Below are 25012 nucleotides of genomic sequence, written 5' to 3'. Positions count from 1 at the left end.
TGGAAGCCCTCTGAGTCTGTCATCTGTAAAGTGGGAAAGGAGGTACGTGCATCTACCACAGGCTGAGGGGATGGCACCGGGGGTCCTGAGATGCCATGCCTGTATCAGCTGCGCAGAGCAGCGGAAATAGAGCGTCTTCCCCAACCCCAGTCAGAGCAGGTCTCTCTCCTGCAAAGTTCTCCTCAGTGTGGCATAAGCTGATATGAGAGAGTCTATGGAATTGTCAGCTCTGGGCCTTCCAGGGTCACACCAGCTTGCCTGAGTGGAGAAAACAGGGAAGTGAACCAGGAACCACAGCCGAGTCTCCAAAAAATGGATGGTTCTACGCAATATATAAATCAGAACTCAGTCCCCCATAGCCCCTTGGGATAGAGTCCTATCCCACAAGGTGCCCTGTCTAGAACAGGTATGGAGTTTGACCACTCAGGTGGGGAGCATCCTTAGACACAGGGACCAGACTGCCAGTGTCTAGCCGCACTTGGACACAGGCATTCACAGTCTCTGGGCTAGATTCTGTGCTCACTGGGAACCAAAGGTTCTCACCAGTGGAGGAGAGAGCAAAGGCTCAGCTGTGCCGCAAGTACCCAGCACAGACCCCGGGCCAGCCTGCTGGGAGCCCGTCTTCTCCTGCAAAGCTACACACAATATGAGCAATTGCTGTAATTCCTCTCTAAGTGCTCTTGTTTCCCCTAATAATTCACGTTTCATCTCCACAATAAACATTGTTAGAACTCTACTCTAGGCTTTAAATATACATAATTGCTCCCGGTGCCAGTAAAAGGTATTAATTCCATTTATGCATTCCATAAACTTTTAGGATAACGCAATTGATACCACAATCATGTTGGGACACCTCCTCTATTCTTCTGCTTTGCAAACCTCCGAGGGGCTGGAAAGTTTGCTCCAAATCCATTAGTGTTGACTCAGCCCCGTCCTCCCCAGGAATCCCTCACAGAGGCTTTGTGCTTCCCGCCAGGGGCTGTTGGGTGGGTGGGTGGGTAGCCGCTCTCTCTCAGGAGAGACAGGCAGGCAGACAGACAGACACACACACGGATAGACACAGAGACAGACACACAGACACACACACACAGACACACACAGAGACAGACAGACACACACACACAGACACACACAGAAACAGACAGACACACAGACACACAGACACACAGACACACAGACACACACATACACACACACACACACACACACACACACACACACACACACACACACACGGAGGCTGAGAGCAGCTGAAGGTTATCTGGGGCCATGTCCAAGCCATCCATTCATCCATGATGTTCACAGGCCAGTCAAAGCCATCCATGAACATGCCCTCACTGTTGGCCTCCTCTCTAGCTGCCTTCTGCTGTGGTTCTACCAGGCCAGGGTTACCATCCACACAGACCCTCTTGCCTAACGGCAGAGCTCTGCCTCTGAATGTCTCCAAAATTGAAGACAGCCGCCTCTCTCAGCAAGACAAAGTCAGTGTGCAGGGGCTTCCCTGGGGCTGGACAGCAGCTGGACACCCATCTCATCACGCTGTTGAGATGTGTAGGGAACTTGTCCCAATTCCTCTTCTGCTGAGGGACTCCTGAGACCAGCTGCCCACAACCTCACACCCACCTGCTGCTTAGCCTTTTCTGAGGACAGGGACTGTCAGAACCCAAGGCAGCAACCAGGGAGACTACTAGCATGTGTTACTAGCATGAGTTACTAGCATGTGTTACTAGCTTGTGTTACTAGCATGTGTTACTAGCTTGTGTTACTAGCATGTGTTACTAGCATGTGTTACTAGCTTGTGTTAATAGCATGTGTTACTAGCTTGTGTTAATAGCATGTGTTACTAGCTTGTGTTACTAGCATGTGTTACTAGCATGTGTTACTAGCATGTGTTAATAGCATGTGTTAATAGCATGTGTTACTAGCTTGTGTTAATAGCATGTGTTACTAGCATGTGTTACTAGCATGTGTTACTAGCATGTGTTAATAGCATGTGTTAATAGCATGTGTTACTAGCATGTGTTAATAGCATGTGTTAATAGCATGTGTTACTAGCATGTGTTAATAGCATGTGTTACTAGCATGTGTTAGTAGCATGTGTTACTAGCATGTGTTACTAGCATGTGTTACTAGCTTGTGTTACTAGCATGTGTTAGTAGCATGTGTTAATAGCATGTGTTACTAGCTTGTGTTACTAGCATGTGTTACTAGCTTGTGTTACTAGCATGTGTTACTAGCTTGTGTTACTAGCATGTGTTACTAGCATGTGTTACTAGCTTGTGTTACTAGCATGTGTTACTAGCTTGTGTTAATAGCATGTGTTACTAGCTTGTGTTAATAGCATGTGTTACTAGCTTGTGTTACTAGCATGTGTTACTAGCATGTGTTACTAGCATGTGTTACTAGCTTGTGTTACTAGCATGTGTTACTAGCATGTGTTACTAGCATGTGTTACTAGCTTGTGTTACTAGCTTGTGTTACTAGCTTGTGTTACTAGCTTGTGTTACTAGCTTGTGTCCTCACGTGCTCATCCACATTTGCTGGCATGCCTGTGTGCTTACTGGCATATGTGTATGCATCTGTGTATCTGCATATACAGGTCCCTGAGCACATGTATGTTTACATCCTTGTGTGCTCATAGATATATGTGCATGCTCTACACACATCTGTGTACCTGTGTACATCAGGTGTCCACACCTATGGGACCCTGTGCACATGTATACGTCTGTGTATACGTTCATTCAGGGCCATGAACTGAGGGCCCAGATGCCTCACGACACAAGCAGATTTTCAGACAGCAGGAAACTGATTAGAGCAAGCAGATCCTCTGGGCTGAAAAGGCCAAAGTGGCTTCAGCAACACCGAGGCCAAAGGCCCCATTAACAGCTGTGGTCACTTGGAGGCCAGTGAGGGTGTTTTTGCCAATCCGAGAGGAATGAAGGCAGAAGTCAATATGGAATTGTACTTGAGAAAAATATGAATTATCTATCAGTTACCAGCCAGCGGTGTGGCAGGGGCCTAGGTGCAGAAGCCTAGGTGGCAAGTCTGGGCAGCACCCACACAGCTGGACCCCCAAGACTGAGAGCAGCTGCTGCCAGCCCCTTCCCTAGGCATTGAGAAAAGCCCTTGGGTGTCTGCTCCCAGATTGCCGAGGTGCCAAAAATCTCATTATCAATGTTGGTCCCACCTCCACCCCCTGTGTGGCAGGGCTGGGAGGGGGCAGGAAATAGCATCCTCTTGCCTGACAGCTCAGCTCTGCTGCCCTGGCATTGGGTGAAGGTTGGGTTGGGAGGGTCAAGCCTTCAGTGCTCCCTGGTATGTCTGGCCAGCCAGAGCTGTCTCTGGTCTGAGCAGACCACCCCATGAGAACAGTTAGAACAGGGCAGCAGGAAACAAACCATTATGGGAGACTTGATGCCAAACACCTCAGAAGGAGTTGCAGAGGCCCCAAGTGGAAGGAGGAAGCCAGCAGAGTTGGCAGTGCTTGCCCCTCTCAAAGACTGGTGCTGACCGTCTGAGGCACCCTGAACCCTCAACATGGCAGAGACTGACCCCACCAACATCCTCAGGCAAATAAGATGAAGAGAGGCAATCCCGCAAGCTGCATCATTCCCAGGATTTGGTGGACTTCCTCCAGACACCACCAGACCTTCTTGACAGATTGGGACCCTGCCTCACCCTAAGAAGGGAAGATGGACTTAGGGAATGCATTTGAAAGCAGAGGAGCAGTGTAGAATGCCTCGTGTCACTGGAGTTACCCAGGTGTCTCCTGGGCTTCCTGACCTGACCCCAGGTCACTCAGCTGCAGTGGAGGAAGAGTCTAGGGTCCACCTCCCCCAGCTACAGAAGGAGAGACCAACTTCAGGAGGCCATGTTGGATGGCTCCCTCGTCTCTATGCTCATCTTACAGGAGTAAGAGCTGTGTGCTATACCAGTGCCCTCTCATTCAGAGCCTCATCGCCACCCCTTGGTCTGCAATAGTTTGTGGCTGGGGAGAATGGAGCCTATGGACCTAGAGTAACTCGGGATGACCCTCTTGGCCCCTGGGAGCCCATCAGAGCTCCTGCAGTTGGGCTCAGCCATCACTTAACCACAGGCCAGAAGCTGGGAAGCCCACCATGAACAGTGGCCAAAAGAGACCACAGGAGATCAAGGCCTGAGACCAGACCCAGGCCAACTAGACTGATCTTCCAGCTTATGGGGCCTGGCTCTGTCCAGCTCTTCAGTCTCCAGAGTGAATGTGAAAGCCATAGACCTGGAAGGGGGCTGGCCCCCGTTTAGCAGAGGAGGTGGAACCGAGCTTGCACTGCAGAGACTGCCCCAGCCCCAGCTCCAGCTGTTCCCTAGAGGGTGGATGATGAAGAAGGTGCTCAGTGAATGACCCAGTATCCCTCAGTGCACCACTTACTGCCCCAGCTGGAAGACCCTGGGGCTGCCCTTCCCGCCCAATGCCCCGTATGCCCTGCACATCTAGATAGCATCCCGGAGTTCTCACTCTGCTTCTCCTGCTGCCCTTACTCCCTGAGACAGCCTGGGTGCTCGGAGGTTAAGAAGGCAGGTGGCAGTGACCACTGTGTCCCAAGCCCAGCATCTGCTGACTAGATGCATAACCCTGAGCAGGCTGCTTTACCTTCTCACACCTCAGTCTCCCTGGTTGTGCAATGGGGACAAGAACAGACTCCACTTGGGCAAGTCAAAGCGCTTAGCTGGCTACCCAACTCCCAGCAAGTTGCAGGGGGTGTTTTGTCAATGTCATCTAATTCCCAGCCACAAGCCAGACTGTTCTAGAGGCACCAGAGAGAGGACCAGAGCTCCAGGCACTGTGCTTACACCCCTGGAGAGCCGGTCCCAAGCCAACGCAGAGAAATGAGAGCAAAGCCCAAATCCACAACCAGCAAGTGACCACATCACCTGGAGGAGGCAGCCCCCAAGGGTTCCTGTGGACCCCTAAGACTCAGCAGAGGCACAGGACTCCACTCAGAACTGATTTCAAGGCACTGAGCATAAAAAAAGCCAGCCATTCTCCCTGCCCTGTGGACCTCACTGATTGCAACACTCCCGACATTTCCAGACCCACAGGAGGCTGGCTGACTGGCCACACGTCCGTCCGAGGGGTGGGCACACCCACACTGCCCAGCCCCAGGACCCGCCTCCTGCTTGATGCTCCTCCTGGCTCTGGCCAGGTGGGAACCCCATGTGGACAGCATGTGTGCTCAGACAGACCTCAGTGCCAGGACTGGGTTATTCTCCCCATTGCCCTCCTTCCAGATGCCCACTGACAAAACAGCTACTCACCGTCCAGGTGGCTGACTTGGCTGTGCTGGACTGCTGGAAGGTGACCTCAAAGTGGTGGGGGCCAGGGTAGTCAGTGTTGGAAGGGATGACAGGCGCTGGAGACATGGTGTCAAAAGTAGAGCTGGGCTGTGCGTAGGGCGAATGTGTGGGCGCGCTGGCGGTGTGCTCTGGGGTGTAGGGGCTGGCCGGGGCCGCGCGGCTGCCCATCTGGTCCATGGCGCTGCTGAGCAAATTGAACTGGGCCTGGCAAGGAAGGGGAGGAGGGAGGGGAGAAACAAGGGCTAAGGTGGAAGCCCCAGCTCCAGCTCTTGTCCCGTTGGGGAGGTGTCTTGTTACAGGAGCCTTAAAGGGCCAGCCGGCTCCAAGTCATCCCAAATATTTCCTGGGGCCCCCACCCCACCCCAGCAGGTCACTACTTGTGTTGGGATAAACGCATATTCACCTCTCCGTCTGCCTCCCGGGTGCCAGGGCTTCTGGGGATCCACCCAGCTGCCAGCAAGGTGGATTGGGGCTTTGCACACCTACCTGGAGGGGAGCTATTTGGTTGGGAAGGTTCCCAACCCAAGACCCCTGTGGGCTCCCCTGTGTTCCTAGGACAGCATAGAAGCTAGAGTGCCCCGTAGATCAAAGAGAGCCTGTAGCCTGGCTGCAAGGGTGGGGTGGGGATACACTGGCTTCTGGAGCATGGGTGCCCTGAAGCCCTGGAAGACTGTGACTCCTAGGTCCAGCCCTCTGAGTGTTAGCCGGGACAGAGGTGAGGCTGCCATCAGTCCCAGACCTCCCAATGGCCACTTTCAAAGGAATTTCTTTAAGCTGTTACCTTTATCTCCATTATAATGACTCTCACTCCTCCAGGCTCGGAAGCTCCTCTAAGCATGCCTGCTGTTTCTCTAGGACAGCCCAGCCCTCCCCCCAAATCAAGTCAGTGAACCCTCCTTCACCGCCCTTGGGACCCTACTGCCCCGGAAATTTAGGGAGGCCCCACCTCCCTGCCATGGGTGTCTCAATAGACATCAGCTGGAAGACTCCTCAGTCCACATCCAAAGGCATTAGCTAGGAAGGATTTGGAGGCAGTGGCTGATGCTGGCCAGAGTGTGTCCCTATCAGAGTTGCTTAACTGATCCACGCTGGTGAACTTTCCCCGAAGACCTGGACTTCCATAGGCTTGAGGGGGCACTGCCAGCTGTTCCCACTTCACGAATGAGAACCCCAAGACTCTGAGGGGGAGATGACTTGCCCCAGCAACATAGCAGAGACTGGAGAGATGGTGAAGAAATTGGATTGCAGTGCAAAGTGCCGCTTTTAGACTGCTGCCCTCTTCAGAGAGGCCTGTGAACCAGGAATCTTGTCTTATACATCCCCTCCCACTGGCCTGACTCCTCTAAGTTCAGAGCAATAAGTGCTCCCACACAACAAGGGAGGCCAAGACCCAAGGCCTGGGCTCTACAGATCACAGTGCTGCAGATCACGGTGCTCCCTCCTCATGGGGACCTTGTGCTCAGCCCCTCCTGTATCTCAGTCGTCCAATGCAGGACAGTTGTACAAAGCGGCTGGTGATGCCAAGGCCCCCAGTGGTCCACTGAGTCCTTGACAACAGTGACAGCCCGAGTGTCCTTGAGTACAGGACAACACCAGAATGCAAAGTACTACAGGAGGGAGGGTCCTACTAAGGGCTGCCCAGCAGGAGGAAGGCCAGGTCAGAGGACAGATGAGGGAACTGAGCAGCCAAGCAGCAAGTGACGGGTTCTAATTGGTTGCTGTTGGTTTTTTTTTTTTTTTTTAAGATTTATTTACTTATTGGTTGGTTGGTTGGTTGGTTGGTTGGCTGGTTGCTGTCCCAGAACTCACTCCCGTAGATCAGGCTAGCCTTGAACTCACAGAGATCCTCCTGTCTCTGCCTCCTGAGTGCTGGGATTAAAGGCGTGCACCACCACCACACGGCTCAGGATTTATCTTTATTTTATGTGTGCGAGTGCTTGCTTGGATGTGGGCATGAAACACCATGGGCCAGGAAGATGTACCCCTAGTCCTGGATGATATTGAAATGAAGATATTCTAAAGAGAAACTGGTGTCTCTCAGTCTGACTGTGAGGGAATTGAAACAATGGGCCCCAAAGAAATGGGGGATCTCCCCTTCCCCCACAAGAATCTCATGCTGGGAGAAGGAAAAGGCTCCCAGAAGAAGCTTGTCTCTCTGAAAGACCAGTTCTGACAACTTGCCCCCACTGAGATGGGTCCTCAGTAGGCTGGACTACACCTTGACCAGGATGCTTAGATATGTAAATTCTTGACCCTCTATTTACATTTTAATTTCACTTTGGACCCTGAAGCCAAACTTCTGTGGTTCTCTTTGTCCTGCTTCCCAGTGTGTGGCCACATTGAATACACTTTCTCTGCTTTCCCCTATTGGTTTGACTTTTTCAATTGGCTTATTGAGTGTGGGTGGCCAAACCTGGCTCAGGACACAGGATTGTAACCCCTGATTCAATAACAAAGACAGCATCAAATCCCCTGCAACTGGAGTTATAGGCGGTTGTGAGTGCTGGGAACTGAACCTGTGTCCTCTGCAAAGTTCTGGCCCCAAGTTCTGGCTCTTGCCACTATTGTGGCCTCTGCACCCCGAGCCTCTGAAGACCAGGAAGGGATTTTCTTGGAGGCTCCAGCTGAGCTGAGCCAGTGGCTAAGACCCGGCTTCTCCCAAGTATGCAAGGTCCTGCTGGACTTGGATGAATAGACCTTGGCAGGGGGACCCATTTCCATGGAAAAAAAAATCCACCCACAGAGGGGCTGGGTCCAGACCCTGGCCGCTGAATCCTCCCTCTGGTTCTGGACTGGCCCCCACACTTTCCTAACTTCCTGTGTCACAGGACACTAGAGCCTCCACCCCAGGCAAGTGGACAAATGAGTTAGAAGACCACCGGCAACTAGGGGTGTAGAGACACAGCAACTGTGGATGAAACACAGAGCCTTGTTCTGAGCAGACACACTGTGAGTTCATGTAGGTAAACACCCAGAACAGGAAAAAGAAGCCAGAGTGGGAGATGGCAAAAAGGCTGCACAGAGAGAAGCAGAGGAGCTCAGGCACTATTCCTCTCTGGGGAGGTGGAGATGGTCTAGAAGTGACGGTTGCATACATCTGTCCAGACTAAACACCTCTAGGTGGTATGTTTTATTATTTATTTGTTTGTTTTATTATTTAGGGTTTTTTTTTTTTTTTTTTTTTTTTTTTTTTGGTTTTTCGAACCAGGGTTTCTCTGTGTAGCTTTGGAGCCCATCCTGGCACTCGCTCTGGAGACCAGGCTGGCCTCGAACTCACAGAAATCTCCTGCCTCTGCCTCCCGAGTGCTGGGATTAAAGGCGTGCGCCACCAATGCCCGGCTTTAGGTTTTTTTTTTTTTTAAGATTTATTTATTTATCTATTTATACAGTGTTCTGCCTGTATGTATGTCTTCAGCCCAGAAAGAGGGCACCAGATCTCATTACAGATGGTTGTGAGTCACCATGTGGTTGCTGGGAATTGAACTCAGGATCCCCGGAAGAGCAGTCAGTGCTCTTAACCTCTGAGCCATCTCTCCAGCCCTATGTTTACTTTTTGAGACATGGTCTCATGTAGCCCAAACTAGCCTGGAGCTCATTATATAGGAGTGTGACCTTGAACTCCTGATCCTCCCTCCTTTACCTCTTAAGTGCTGGAATTACAGGCAGGGGTGCCCACTTCATACCATGCTGAGAATTGAACCCATGTCCTCAAACACTCTAGGCAGGAAGCATTCTACCATCTGAATTACATCCCCAGCTAGACCGTGTTTTTTATGAGTAGATTGTATGATGTGTGAATTATACCTTAATAATGCTATCCAAAAACATGATCCTTGCCTCCCCAGAACCCAGGCCATGTGAGGGGAGCATGGGATGTGGTAGCTGGCCCCCATCAGAAAGAGAGGTTAAGCCTCCCACTCTGGAATATGTAGACTGGGGAGACCCCACCCCATCCCAAGATCACCCCACAGACTCCTGGTAGGAAGGTCATGTTCCCACTCCTCCTGCTGACTTAGGAGTTTGAGTGGCATAGAGGGAGAACTCTGGTTAGCCCAGAACTGCCCCCCACTCAAGCACCCCCACTCTCGGACTCCTTCTGCAAACCTCTGACCACAGCCCTTCCCGTGGAAGCCTCTACCTTGGTCTTGTCACAGACTCTGCTGAGTTCAGAGGGGCTAGCTCTGGCTACAGCAGCTGGAGCACCTGCATGCCCTGCCCTAATGCCCTCCACTGGAAGGTGTCACTCCTATGCCCCCTACTGAACAGTGAGCCTGTGAGGACCCACACAGTTCTGTGAATTGGATCAATGGCTACAAAGGGTTTGAACATGTGAAGATAAGTATCCCAACTGCTAGGACTCTATACCATAGAAAGAAGGTCTGTCACCAACTCCTGGTTCCATGTCACACACTGAGATGACCCTAGGTTGACAGGAGTAATATTGATTATAATCACCAGCTCCTTTCATCTGTTTTATGTCTCAGTACTGGGGACAGAACCCAGGCTTCACACACAGCAGGCAAACACACAGTTCTGGCTCTCCATGTGAATGGAGCTATTGAAATTCAGAATTCCATACATGGTTAACATTCTACACTGGTCCCTCAGTGCTTGTGAGCCATCAGGCCCAGGAACCCCATGGACATCTTCACATAAAGCCCTTTACAGACAATGCTGGAGTAAGGAGCCTACACACATCCCCTAGCTAACACACTGTGTCTGCTGTGCAGCCATTGGACTGCACTGCTAAGGGATGAAGAGAACCATGTCTGTACATGTTCAGTATAAATGCAATTTTTCCAAGTATTTTTGGATCCCTACTAGTTAGAATTTGAGGATGCAGAACCCACAGACGTGGGGTCCCCACAGACACAGAGATCCTGAGGATACAGAGGATTTAACAGACTCAGACAACCCCACGGACACAGAAGAACACATGGACAGATGACTCGGTAGACACAGGAGCCCACAGACAATAGTAAACACCGAGAGTCACATAGACACAGAGGATGCCACAGACACAAGGAGCCCACAGAACCAGGCTCCCACCTACTGTATTCCTTGAGAGGTCTGTGTTTTAGAATGGTTGCTTAAGGCATTTTCCATCCAAACAAAGTAGCAGGGGAATGAGTGAGTGAGTGAATGAATGTGACTTTTGGCAAGGTTGTAAGTCTGGTGATGTCTTCACACATCTGGGTAATGGTCAAGAAGACAGCTCTCTCTGGTGTGGCTGTCTAGGAATGAGGGCAGATGAACCATGGTTCTACCTCAGATTCCTGTCTTCCAGGGGGATCTCTGCACCTCAGCAGGGAAGGGATTTCCCCTGTTATGTTTCAGATCCAGGATGGGATGGTGGGAGCTCCTCATGTCTTCCCAGTGAAGGGCTTTGGAAGAGAGGTCATGACAGTGGCAGTGGGTGGTAGCAGCCTTTCCATGCCCAATCTCTGCCCTATCCCTGATGGGCAGGGAGCCCTACCTCTCTTGCTCAGAAGCAGGGTACAAGCCCATGGCAGTGAGGTTCATATTTTAACTTGTCTGCATTCTTCAATGATCGGAGACGGTTGCCAAGGACTTAGTCATTGAACCAAAGGGAATGGTGACAGCATCTGCGAGGAAGGACCAGGCGCTTCCAGAAGGCAGGCCCTCAGACCTGGAGGGCAGAACCGGGCTGGCATGGCGAACCTGAAGCCCTCTTGCAGAAGCAGGACTCTGACAACCTTCTTGGGGGCACTGGACTGGCAGCAGACCAACCTGTCCCCTTGTCTGGTGAATGCTGGCCCTCCCCTTGCCTGCTCTTTTCTTGCATGCTTAGGGACACCTCCCTCTTGCTCACAATCTGGTCTTGGTATCTATCATGCCTCCTGAAGATGGCAAAGACCCTACTGATTGGAAAGTGTAGGAGACTTTCTACATTGCACTGGCTCCTCCTTCTGAGGTTCAGGGGAAGGAACCACTCCTGTGTCCACATTGCCAGGCTGTGGGGCTTAGTCTGGCCCCCTACTTCTACCTCTAGTCAGGCTTCTGAAAGAGGAGCCTTGTCAGAGAGGCCTAAGCAGGTCCACACAGAAGCCTAGGGGTCCCCCCAGAGGCCCCCGGAAGCCCAGACAAGGCCACTTGTCCTCAGGGAAGAACCTGGGCAAAACCCGAACTTTTTTGGTTTGTTTTGCTTTCAATGAGAACTCCAAGATAGTGGGCTAATTAGGACCTGCCCAGCCTGCGGCGGCCCACATGTGCCTACATGTGCATGTGGGGTGCCTGGGCGTGACCTGAGGAGGCCCTGAGGAATGAGGGAGTCATGGAGCCAGCGGGTGGCCTTTCCTCCAGTGTCTAGGCCACTAGTGGACCAGGCTCCATGGGGAACCCCAAGATCAGGGTGGAGGACAATAGTTCTAATGGGGATGGGGGTTTGAGGAGAACAGAGCCCCACCTCCAGGTCTTTCTGTCACACACTAGACTTTGTCTAGAGGGGCTGGGATCATCTAAGCAAACTCCCAGGGCACCTGAGGGTTAGACTTGTCCTGGCTTCAGGCAGATGGGGTCCCTGTGAGCCACACCCCCTAACTGTCCTGAGCTTAGGCATATGGGGTTCCCTTGTGAGCCACACCCTCTACAGAGAAGGCCAGGCTTTCTCCATAGAGTCTCCCATTCCCTTAGTCTCAGGAGTTTCTTTCTTGGTCCCTGCATATAGATCCTGCTGGAAGCAAGCCCATCAGTACTTCTGTCCTCTTTCCTTGGGCTCAGACTTCAATTCACTTCTAACACCTTGCCTCCCTTAGTCTCTTCATGTCTGGGGTGACAGCAGGCTGGTGGCCTCACCCTATAGAAGAGGGCCATGGAGCACAGGACACCCACAACTGGGCCTCCAGCTCCCCAACCTCCTGCTGGAAGGCAGCTGAGTTTCTTGTCTATCCTGAGCAGACAGATAAGTGGATAACACCAATCCAATCTTCCAGCATTCTCTCCTGGCTAAGCTAGGTTGACAATATGAGTCCAGAGTGAGCACTGTGTTCCCGGGGGTTAGGGGGCAGCAGAAACAGGAGAGAGGTAGGATAGGGCGCCATAGCCCTGGACCCCCATTTTCTCTTCTGCATGGTGGGAATGAAATCCATAAGTAACTTGTAGCATGGTTGTAGGGGTCTGGAATCAGGACACCCTGTGGCTATTCATCAAGAGGAATAACCCTGGGTCAACCATCAGGACACCAGAATCCAGGAGCTCCAATGCCTTGTGCTGGCATGTCACCACTAATCCACTGGCACTAGGTCCAGTGAGGAAGAGGCAGAGGCTATCTGCCCACAGGGAGCAAGTCTGGCACCTAAGGCCGAGCAGGGCCACAAAGCTCCATGCAGGATAGACTTTGCCGTCCCTAGATAGCATCTGGGGTCTCAGTCTTTGATATGTACCAGTCGTACTAACACCTGGCGTGGAAACCGGTGCTCAGAAACTCTGGCTGAGTGTAACAGACCCTGAAAGACCACGCAGACCTAAACACAGCCAGAGAGTTCTAGCTCCTTGGCCTTCAGGAGTCTGGAGGAAGTGTCCACCATGCGCTGACCGCTGTCCCTCTTGGCCACAGTGCCCAGAGGGAGGGACTCTTCCTACTCAATGCTGGAGTGAGGGCAGGGCCTTCCCCATCCATCCCGTCACCTGTCCTGACCAGACAAGGAAGCTCTCGCTTCCTGCTCTCGGGCTCCTGCCCTCACATGTAAAATTGGATGCTGTGATTTTACCTTAACGATTCCTATCTCACGTCTTAACTGTTTCAAAGCCATGCACAATCTCAGTTGAGCTGACAATGGAGTCTTTTTAAAGGTTGGGAGCAGGTACCTTCCTGACATACTACATTCTGACGTCACCATCCATGACAGCCTTTGTCATAGGCCAGAACTCCAAGATGGACCACAGAGGGAGACTAGTTGCACCCAGTTCTTAGCAACCAAGGGCACATACTTTTTTTCTAATGAAAAGGGTAACAGAAAAACCTGCCTGTCACATGTACTGGATGTCGAAGTTAAATGCAAAGGCCTAGGGGTGCAGGCTGACTTCACTCTCCATCTCCTCACCACAAGATCAGCCTGCCAAGTCGCTGTACCTCCCGGAAGCCCTGGTGTGCTCTCCAGCTGCCCCAGGGTTCTGGGCTTCCCTTCCCGAGTATCTGTGTAACACACCTAGGTGGTGTTATCCCCTGTCTCCCACCTGCTTCACACAGAACGCGAGATCTTCACGTGATCACTCTACCTCAGTTTACATTGAGGTGATGAGGGGTGACGATGCTGAGGGACCCAGAAATCAATATATACAGAGAAACGGGAACAGATCATAACAGCACACTGCGCCGGAAGAATGTTCCATACTGACTGGGTCTCCTCCACACTCTGCCGTCTCAGAGAGGCATAGGCGCCAGACTCTGCTGCTGCTTCCAAGGACCCCACACTGAAGCCTCCAGATCTCCACAGACAAAAAGAACTAAAGTCCACTCACCAAAGTGACCAATCAGTCCCTGATCCACAGCCATCAGCCAAGGGCTTGTATGCCTTGTATGCCTCTGGACCCTGGATGCAGCATGCCTTGCACCCTAAGCATCTATGCATCCTGGATGCAGCATGCCTTTTCAGGAAGGAAACTTCCCTCATGCTTTCTTCCTTCTAGCCTCATGTTGAGAGCACAGCTGCCCTGACAGTCCACCTGGTCTGGCCAATTCCTCTCCCCAGCCAGGCTCACAGAGATGAAACCAGGGACCCAAGTCCACAGCAGGAGGCTGATGCAGAAGCCTTGAGGTCAGAGTTCCCACCCTGCTCCCTGAGGTTCTGATATGCACAGAGAGGAACTGGTTTCATGGACCACACAGGACAACTGGAGAGTCTGGAACAGAAGCCCACCCAAGTCCGCTGTGGCCTCAGTAGGAGAGGGCCTTGTCTGGGTTCTACCTCCTTCCCTTCTCCCTCCACTCTTCTTCCCTTCTTTCCATCACTTCCTCCTTCCATTCCTCGCTCCTTCCCTTTCCCCCTCCATCACTTCCTTCCTCCTTCCCTCCCCCCTCCATCACTTCCTTCCTCCTTCCCTCCCCCCTCCATCACTTCCTTCCTCCTTCCCTCCCCCCTCTCCATCACTTCCTCCTTCCCTCCCCCTCTCTCCATCACTTCCTCCTTCCTTCCCCCTCTCTCCATCACTTCCTCCTTCCTTCCCCCTCTCTCCATCACTTCCTTCCTCCTGTCTTTTCCCTCCTTCCCTTCATCCTTCCTCTCTCCTTGCCTTTCTCCTTTCCTCCCCTTTTTGGTCTGTCCCTTTCCCCTCCCCAATCCTGCCCTCTCCCTCCTCCTTTTTCTCTTCCCTCCCTTCTTTCTGAAAACCATCCTGGCCTCTGTGTGTCCCCTCCTGTGATAACGGGACAATTGTGGCGCTCCCTGGCTTTCTCACAGAAGTAGCTGGGATAGGAACTGGAGACAGGAGCTCGATGCCCGAGGCCCACACGCTGTCCCCCCTGGGCTTCTTTCCTTCACCCTGGGGCTAGTGTCACACTCATTCTGCTCTGAGCCCAGCACTGAGGGATAGGGAGACAGGGTCCTCCTGTCTCTAGGACACAGCCAAAGCTGTGTGGACTCTTCTAAGGGTGAGGAGGCTTCTGGAACCCCAGTCTTCTCCTATAGGCATGTCTGAGCCTGGGTTCAGCTTGCCCGGGGTTAGTGAGTGACAGAAGCCTGGCCCTGTGGAGACAGCCACCTCTCCCGCCTGTGTGCTTGCTGGAGACCTCCATCCTGATGGTGTTTCCCACAGTCTCTCTGAGCCTATGATTAAACGGATGGAAATGTCAACAAGACTCGGCTTGTCCGTGGGGGGAACGGCTGCCTCCCTGGAGGTATGCACACAGCACCCTCCTTTTGCCCGCTGAGGCAGAGCCGGGTCCCATGCCAGGGCCATGTGGAACTTTCCACACCTCACACCCGGGAAACGTGCCCCCAGAAGCTCCACTCAGCTGCCAGGCATGTGTCTGCAAGACCCACTGTGAAGTCCAGGCCACCCCTCCACACAGCACAGCCTGAACCCTGGGATCGGAGAGCAGAACATTCTTGGGGGGTTCTAGTCAGCTCCCCCATCTCTTTGGCACTATACAATCAGTAGCAATTTCACAGAAATTTTTAAATCACCTGAGTGTACCCCGATATTATAGAGGAAGTGGCTTTCTGAGAAAGATGTAGGAGGGGGCATGCCTTTGCCAGCTCCTCTCCTTGGACATGTTCTTGTACTCTGGAATTCAGCCTCCATGTTCATGCATCCCCCTTACTGCCTGTCTGTCCATCTGTCCTGCTCATGGAGCCAGCGGAGGACACCCAGGGGCCAGTCAGTGAGGATCCCCCAGTCTCTTCCTAGATCTTAGGACAGCATGGAACAAGGGATGAGAAGCTGAACTGAGAAATTAGATGACCACAAAGGTGACGTACAGTAAGAGTGATGAGGGCCTAGGGATGTCACCTGCAGTGGCCCATAGTGAGACTGTGACACTGCCTTGGGACCCAAAGAGAGAGAAGGCAGCCAAGTGTAAGCTGGGGGTGGGCCATGAAAGCCGAGGACAGAAGCTGCCCACACACTCGGGGGATCCCCTGGCTCTGCTTTGCTCATGCCACCTCAAGGCAGAGGGTCCTGAGCTCTCGCCTGGGAGCACAGTGGCGAGCCATCCAGCCAATCAGCAGACAAGCTCGGGGGCTCTGGGAAATGAGGGAGGACACTGCCCAGCAAAGGGGCAGAAACAGGCATCCAGGTAGGGTGGGATTCTGGGAAAGGCAAGGGCTACTGTGGTTTCTAGCCCGTAGGAAGCCGCCCCTTGGTCCCCAAAGGTCTTGTGGGATCTGGTGTGGTTCTAGGCAGGGTTCCTGGCTTCTCCTTAACGTGGCTTCTTTCCCAGAACTGCTTCCCCGTCAACCCGCCACACGGCTCCCCATCCCCAACTTAAATAAACCTTGTGTCCATCTCCACACCGTTCGGCCCACCCGACTCCCACACCTCAGTGTCCACGTGGCCACCCTGTCCATGTGGTCACGTTCTTTGCCTACCTTGCACACAGGACCCTACAGTCTTTCTGGCACTGATACAGGGCTCCTAAGGCAATGTGGCCTTGTCCTCTAGCCCTGTCTCGGTACTCTGCAGGTCTTACACCTGGCCATCTCCACAGATGCCCTGTCCCAGCCACCAGACAGGCAGATCCCTCTTCCTCCTTCCTTTCCTTGTTTCACCACACTGTCTCCAGCTCCTACCCGCCAGCCACTCTCTCTGTCTCAACTCTTCAACTTGGATGTGCCCCAGAGCACAGCCACGGTGAGCACAGCCACGGTGCAATGCTCAGTTCTCACTCCTGAGGCCCCCGTGGTTTCACCACAGTAGAAAGCCCCTGAGGTCACTCTCATGCATGCCTTTCCTGACATCCAGCCAGTCAGCGAGTCCAGTACAGAATCTCCTCATTTCCTACCCCACCCTCCCCAGATGCTGGACCCCGTCTCTCTCCCTGCCTCAGCTCTGCCCTCCTGTGGTCAGCTCCCAGCACTGCACCATGCCTTTCTAAGCCAGCTCCGCCCCTCACCCTACAGCCCTTTCCTGTTGCACTCGGGGCCATTCCTTGGGCTCCTCTGGTCCAGAAACCAGGCTTTCTGCAGGAGCAAGGGGGAAGCCTTGCTCCAGGCACATGGCAGACTCCAGACCTGGGCCACGCATGTGTATCCCTGCTACCTCACACAAGAGTATACAGTATTCATACCCCACTGTTTGCTGACATGTGCTGTGCTAGGAGGAAGAACAGCCAGGTTCACCAGTCATGCAACCATGATGCCAGATCTGCAGAGACAGCTGAGCCCCGCTCCACACAGCAGACATGGAAGAACCAGGGCATACACACTTGCTTATATCTTGGAGAGATTAAAACATTTTCTCTCTCTCTCTCTCTCTCTCTCTCTCTCTCTCTCTCTCTCTCTCTCTTTCTCTCTCTCTCTCTTCCCTCCCTCCCTCATCCCCTTCTTGTCCCTCTGTCTTTGTGTGTGTGTGTGTGTGTGTGTGTGTGTGTGTGTGTGTGTGTGTGTGTACACGCAGAAGAATTGGAAATTGAGGGAGAAACTAAGAACATGTTCCTGTTCATCTCATCCTGGCTAGCAGGTCCAGCTCCAGTGGTCCTCAACTCCTTTCTACACTGTAAATGGGCTCCCTGTATGCAGCAGGACCAAGGCTACCCTGCATTGCATTCGGGGCTGGACTTGAGCTTTGGGGCATCACATAATTGAAGACTCTTTACCCTTGGAGAGAGAGAGAGAGGAAGGAGAAGGGGGAGAAGCAGAGTCAGGGGCATAGGAAGCCATAGGAGGAAGAGCTCATGCCCAACTCTTGCAGTCATGAGATGTGTTCATTGGGACCTCACAGATTATCTCTACAGCCTGAGCAGACTTCAGAGTCAGGGCAGTACTGACTCTGCCCCGCTTACAGCACACGGCTTCACTCCCCAAAAGTCACAGCTGGTGGCACCAGAGGCAAAGTCTGAACCCACACACTAACCCTAAATCAAGATGGGTTACACTTATGAGAAAATCCTTCCAGGGATAGGACAGCACCTTGAAAATCAGTCACTTCTCCAAAGATAGGGCTTGCCTGCGGATTCCCAGGTGGCAGGGACAACAAAGGCAGGCTGGTGGAAAAGGTACACCAGTGGCTTTAATACACTCGAAGCCAAAGGTTGCTCTCTCCTACACAGTCCTCTCAATCACTGAGACAAGGTCACAAAGAAATAAGGAAACCGAGTCACCCACGCAGTTAGGATGATGGCTCAGCCCAGCTCCCAGAGGGAGAAGTTTGGAGCCCCAGCAAATCCAGGGCTGCACTGCTGTGTTGTGCCGAATGCATAGGGGACTTGTGGTGGCCATGCTAATGCAACGAATAAGAGAAAACCACAGTGTCCTTGTCCTTGGTCTAAAAAGAAAGAACACAGGGTTGGGGAGACGGCTCAGTCAGTGATGTGCATGCCACAAAAGAATGAGGACCCGGGTTCCATCCCTAGTAGCCATGTAAAGGGCCAGACATGGTGGTGTGTAATTCTAGTGCTGGGAGGCAGAGACAGACAGACAGACAGTCCAGTGTACCCAGCATGCCCCAGGCTCAAGTTAGAGACTATCTCAAAATACTAGTGAGTGATACACAAGGTTCACCTGTAGCCTACACTTGCACCCACATATAAACACATACATACATACATACACACCACCACACAGCCACCACCGCCACAGCCACCACCGCCACAGCCACCGCTGCCACCAGCACCACCACAACAACATAACACACACAGAGAAAAATAGCATGACACAGTAGCCGTTGCTGGTTCTGGGACCTAGGGCAGTGGCAGCAGGATGGGGGTCTCTGATTATTTTAGAAGCAGGTCTCTGTGTGGCCCTGACAGTGGATCTCTGCCTCCTATTTGCCTCAGGAAGGGCATCCATGAAGAACCATGACTCAACCTGCATTCGGTCTTTCTCGTGGGGAGGGGTGCCTGTTCCATTAGAGGACAAAGGTCCTAGAGTCCTTCTGCTCTCTGGCTTCCAGATTAGCAAGTTAGGAGTTCCCTGAGATTCCAGATATGGCAGCTGGATGCCCCAGAGGTCAGTAAACTATACAGCCCAGACCTGAGTGTGAGATTTGAAGGCTGCAGCCTGGGGAGCTTAGGCTGACAGCCATAATGACACATGGGTGGACAGATGAATCAATGGGTGTGTGGGTGAGGACGACAGAGGAAGGAAGGGAACCCTCTCCTTGGATTTCAGGTGTGAAGGTGGGGACAAGGATGGAATTGCTGTCCCTTGGAGCTACGCCAGTATGCCTCCCAACACATGTTCATGCATGGATGTATGTGCACACACATGTGCGTGTGTGCGTGTATGAGTGCATGTGTGTGTGAGAGAGAGCATGAGTGTATGTGCATGTGTGTGAGCATGTGTGTGTGTGTGAGAGAGCATGAGTGTATGTTTATGTGCATTGTGTGAGCATGAGTGTATGTGTGTGTGCATGTGTGTGAGCATGTGTGTGTGTGTGTGTGTGTGTGTGTGTGTGTGTGTGTGTGTGTGTGTGTGTGCTCTGTTCACACTGCCAGGAGCTGTAGCTCTCCAAAGATCTCTGGTCTTTCACAAAGACATTTGCGGCTGTGCTCATGACTCCTGTCCTGGGCACATCTGAACTCTGCCCATGGTTCTTTACCCATTGCAGGGTCCCTGCGCAGTGTATTGCCGATGGCCCTTCCTCTCCCTGCTCCTCTAAAGGAGGAATAGCCCTATGTGGGGCAGCTGTACCACAGCCTCCATCTGCTCAATTAGCAGCCTGGTGTCTGCTTGACCCCAGGGACCTGGCAAGTCTGGAAATGAGCCCAAGTCCCTTGGGCTCAGGACAAGCACAGGTTGTGGCCCCTTCTGCCTTCTGCCTTCTGCCCTTCTGCCAGGCTAACTGTACCTGAATGAGAGAAGCAACAGGAAGCCTTGGGGTCCAGCCCGTCTGTGCCTCGGAGTTCACACCCACATTGGGAAGAGCCCATGGCTATGAGAAATGCCCCATCTGTGCTGTCAAGTGAACAAATTCCCAGGAGACGATGCTCTCGGCAGGGCGGGGCAGCTTCACTCGAAAGCCCAAAGCAAAGATGACCTCTTTGCATGAGCTCCCCCAGCAGCTGGGTAGGCAGGACAGGATAGCTCTGGAACCCTGAGCGTGGCCAGAACCACCAGCCTCAAAAGCTGTCTCAGGGTTACCCAGCTCACAAGGTAGGGGCAGTAGCTCACCCACCCTGATCAGACACCAGCCGAGCCTCCCATCCGGCTTCCCACTCACTGCCCAGCCAGAAGCTGCTGGTCCTCAAGAGCCATCACAGGATGAGCAGAACCAAGGCTGTCCACCCTCCAGCCCAGGATCCGCCTTCAGCCTTCCCGATGCCTCTGGTCACCCCAACTGGTAGCAGGCACCTGACCAGGGAGACAGGTGAGACTGTCTCTATGAACCCCCACCACAGCAGGTCCTGCCAAGACCCTGAGATGCATGGCACCTGGTGTCCAAGCAGACCCGCCACCAGGCGCAGCACACCTACCGTGGCAAGGTGTCTCATGGGGTCACCGACGTAAAGCATGGTAGGCTCGTGGGGGTCTGCACACGCTGAGGAGCTGGTGTGCCGCGGGACGAGGCATGGGTCTGGGTGGCTGGGTGGGGTAGGGGCAGATTGGTGGCTTCCCGCTGGGGTGGACTGAGGGGGTGAGGCTCTGTGGCTAGGAAGGCAGGAGCAGAGGATGCTCAGGAGCGTGTGAGCTGAGGCTTGGCATTCTCACCCTGCCTATCTCCCTTATTTCTGTCAACTGGCTGCATCCAACAACAAACCGGGGTCCACCCCTTTATTCCTCATGATTATTCATCAACACAGGGCAGGCCTCAGCTTGCCCGGAGATGTCTTGGACCGCACCAAGAAGGCTGCACAGGGGGAGCAGTGGGGATGCGGGGGTCAGTGGCTAGCTCAGAGATCATTCGCTCCCACCGTGCTCCTTCTAAGCTGCCGCCCAGGGAAGGCTCTGGGGGCTGTGGCTGTCAACTATAAGTAGCCACTGCTATATGGCATGAGCAGTCAGCCCTGGTCTTGGAGACCTTGATAGCCAGGGCGTGGCCACCCTCAAGGAAGAGATGGTGCTGCCAGGCTTGGCAACCCAGGTGAGAGAACCTGCCTCCTCCCAGGGAACTGTGGACCCGTAGGGACCACCCCAAGGTCTGAATAGAGGAAAGATGCACCAGCATCTTGTTCCAGGGCACCTGTGGAGAGCCAGGCACAGAGTCAAGCTCTCAAAGTGGTGGGCGGAGTCAAAGAACCCATAGCATTGCCTTATAGATATTTCATCCTGGCTCTAGCTAAGCCCAGAAAGCAGGGACATGCCCCCCCCCGGCCACCAAAGAGAACTCCTGAGGGACCCCTTTAGAATGCATCTCAGCCACCACGGACCTTGCACAACCAAGGGCTCTACATCAGCGTCTGCCTAGTGGGGATTGTATGGTGGTCACCACTGCTCTTTTGTCTGGGGGCATCTGAGTTTCAGGTCTGTTTCAACCATGAAGTCACCTTTGGCAGAGGAACCTGAACTCTTCTTGTCTACAACAGATGTGTGTCCTGTGAAAGTGGACATTAGCACTGAATTTCCAGGCCCCCTAAAACACAATAGCTTGAGCCCCACAGATGTTCGAGAAGATGCAGAGATGGCATCAAGACTGAGTCTTTCCAGCCCTTTCTTGCCAAATTCCAAACCACCTTCTGCCTCTCCAGAGAGCTGGGGGTATCTGGGCTTGGGCAGAGGGTGGGGCTGTAGCTATAGTTCCTATTCAGAGTTCTGGGGTCCACAGAAGCAGCAGGGAGATACTCCACTTTATCCTCAGCCCTACACTGGCCCGAGAGCCACAGCTCCACCTGGTTTGGTTGTGGTTGGGGCCACAAACTGCACCAGATCTGCCCTGCTCATAAGTCAGCTATAAACAATAAAGTCAGTTTGCCAGTCGAATTTTGGAGGAGGCAATCTCCCAGGAAACACTGCTCAGGGGGCCCTGGGGGCAGCTGCAGCCTCCCATTGTGGGGGCTAAGGGACAGGTTTGCAGTCTCCCACCCCAGGAGGTGGACAGGCTGCTCCTTCAGTTTCCAGAATGGGGTTTAGGGGACTGTGTCCCTCAGCAGCTCTGAATCCTCATCAATCAACTGTTATGTAGGTTTTACAAATATCCAAGGGAGAAATTGAAGGGAGAGTCAGTGCAGAGGAGAACTTCAGCAAGAGCTCGTGCCCACACTACCAGAGAAGGCTATCAGCCCCGTGAGGGAAAGCGTGTCCAGCTCTGAGCTTTCCTTTCCACTGCAGCCTCTACCCCCAGCCTGGCTTCTGCCTCCTCCTAGGTGGTCTGTCTGTCTGCCTCAGGTACACCCAGGTAGTGTCACGGGACCTCAGGTGTCCACCATAGTGACAGGGGTCCTCAGGTGCCCCCAGGTAGTGACAGGGGTCCTCAGGTGTCCCCATGGTGGCAGGGGTCCTCAGGTACCCCAAGGAAGTGTCAGAGGCCCTCAGGTGCCCCCAGGTAGTGTCAGGGGCCCTTAGGTAGCCCCAGGTAGTGGCAGGGGCCCTCAGGTGTCTGCCATAGTGACAGGGGTCCTCAGGCACCCCCATGGTGGCAGGGGTCCTCAGGTGACCCCCATAATGACAGGGGTCCTCAGGTGACCCCCATAATGACAGGGGTCTTAGTACCTGCATCTGTGTCTCTCACTGGCTTCCCCTTGCTGACTGCTCCTGCAGAACCCTCACAGCTGAGGCAGGAGAGTGGAGTTCTGCAGGCTCCTGTTTCTCTTTCTACAACACATACTAGAGAGAGTTTATCAAGAGAGGCATGTGCCTGAGTGTGGTGTGTTGGCTTAGGAGCAAACACACTGTGTCCTGACCCTGCTGGGGGCTTTGTCCTCTTCCCCTGGGACCTTGGAGTGGGGAAAGTTGGAGGTCAGTTGAGTTTGGTGCTGTGCACGTAAGACCCTCTTACCACCAAAGCCTGTCAAGGTAAGGGTGGCCAGGAACCACTATCGGTGGTGGATAGGCTTGGGGTCCCCGAGTGGACTACTTTGAACCTGGTCCCTGTCCCCAACTTAGATCCACCCTTCTCTGTCAATTCTCCTTGCAAAGGTATATCCTTCCTGACCTACATGCCCCAAAGATACATACACAAGGCCCATGTGTGTCCTTCTCTTGGGCAGAAGAGACACCTCCTTCTTCCCCCCCTCACACACACAGACACACACACACACACACACACACACACACACACACACACACATACACACAGGGCAGCATACTCACAACACACACACACAGCAGCATACACACACACACACAGACACACACATGGCACACACAACATGCACATACACATGGCAGCATACACACACACACACACACACACACACACACACACACGGCAGCATACTCACACAGCAGCATACACACACACACACACACACATACACATACACACACACACACACAGCAGCATACACACACACACACAGCACACACATGGCAGCATGCACATACACATGGCAGCATACACACACACACACACACACACACACACACACACACGGCAGCATACTCACAGACACACACACAGCAGCATACATACACACACACACACACACACACATGGCAGCATGCACATACACATGGCAGCATACACACACACACACACACACACACACACACACACACGGCAGCATACTCACAGACACACACACAGACACACACACAGACACACACATGGCAGCATGCACATACACATGGCAGCATACACACACACACGCACACACACAGACACACACATGGCAGCATGCACATACACATGGCAGCATACACACACACACACACACACACACACACACACACGGCAGCATACTCACACACACACACACACAGCAGCACACACACACACACACACACACACACACACACACACACCAGCATACACACACACACACACACACAGACACACACATGGCAGCATGCACATACACATGGCAGCATACACACACACACACACACACACACACACACACACACGGCAGCATACTCACACACACACACAGCAGCATACACACACACACACAGACACACACATGGCAGCATGCACATACACATGGCAGCATACACACACACACACACACACACACACACACACACACGGCAGCATACTCACAGACACACACACAGCAGCATACATACACACACACACACACACACACACACACACACACACATGGCAGCATGCACATACACATGGCAGCATACACACACAGACACACAGAAACACACACACCAGCAGCAGCAGCAGCAGCAGCAGCAGCAGCAGCAGCAGCATCCAGAGCCTCTCAATCTTGCTGGGTATCCTAGGACAGGCTGGATCAGTCAGTCATCCCCAGCCCCAGCCTTTGGCATGGGCCCCTCAGCTCACCCTATGCAGTACCTGGGAGAGGGTTCTCTGAGTTCTCCTCTTGTTGGACAGGGTGTCATTCCACTTTTGAGACAGGGTCTCCCTACGTAGATCAGGTTGGCTTCAAATTTGAGATTCCTCTCCATGTGCTACCCAGGGGCTGGGATTTTAGGCATGTGCCGCCACAACCAGCTACCAGGGCCTGTTTTAAAGCGTGGTTTCTGTAAACCACCTGGAATCTTCAAGGATGTCCAGAGCTGAAGACCACTGCCAGGGAGGGGCAAGGAACTGTACAAGCAGACGCCAAATTGGACAAGGAGCAGAACGAGCTCAAGGTCCCAATGGCCTTGCTTGGCAAACTGTACAGGATCTTCAAGGAAACAGTCTGGGGACCACAGGACCTCATCTGTGCCCTCACTGTCACTCCCTGAGGGTACCCATCTCCCCATTTTAAAGTAGCCAAGCAGAAAGCATAGGCAGGGCTACCAGACCAGGAGAAGGCTGGGGAGAGGAAGGCAGAGAGAGGCGGCCAAGAGACACCATGCTGCTGAAGGAGTAACATGCCGGATTATGGGTAAACCACAACCTCATGGCAATACATAGATTAATAGAAATGGGTTAATAATAATTAAGAAAGAGCTAGCCGATAAGAAGCCTAAGCCATCAGCCAAACATTTTATACTTAATA

General features: G+C 53.0%; 1 protein-coding gene across 2 annotated transcripts in view; it reads right to left on the bottom strand.

The window, feature by feature from the left end:
- Tp73 (tumor protein p73) overlaps positions 1–25012 on the bottom strand; it is a 50934-nt gene that overhangs the window by 16543 nt on the left and 9379 nt on the right. For both annotated transcript variants that reach the window (XM_035438868.1, XM_035438869.1), the window contains exon 3: positions 5296–5538. In XM_035438868.1, coding sequence (XP_035294759.1) covers positions 5296–5538 — 243 coding nt within the window. The remainder of the gene's footprint in view (positions 1–5295; positions 5539–25012) is intronic.

The sequence above is a fragment of the Cricetulus griseus genome, chromosome 2, assembly GCF_003668045.3.
Source record: "Cricetulus griseus strain 17A/GY chromosome 2, alternate assembly CriGri-PICRH-1.0, whole genome shotgun sequence".
In the NCBI taxonomy this organism is placed as follows: Eukaryota; Metazoa; Chordata; class Mammalia; order Rodentia; family Cricetidae; genus Cricetulus; species Cricetulus griseus.
The sequence above is the reverse complement of the archived record's forward strand: the minus strand, read 5'-3'. Positions and strand labels throughout refer to the sequence as shown.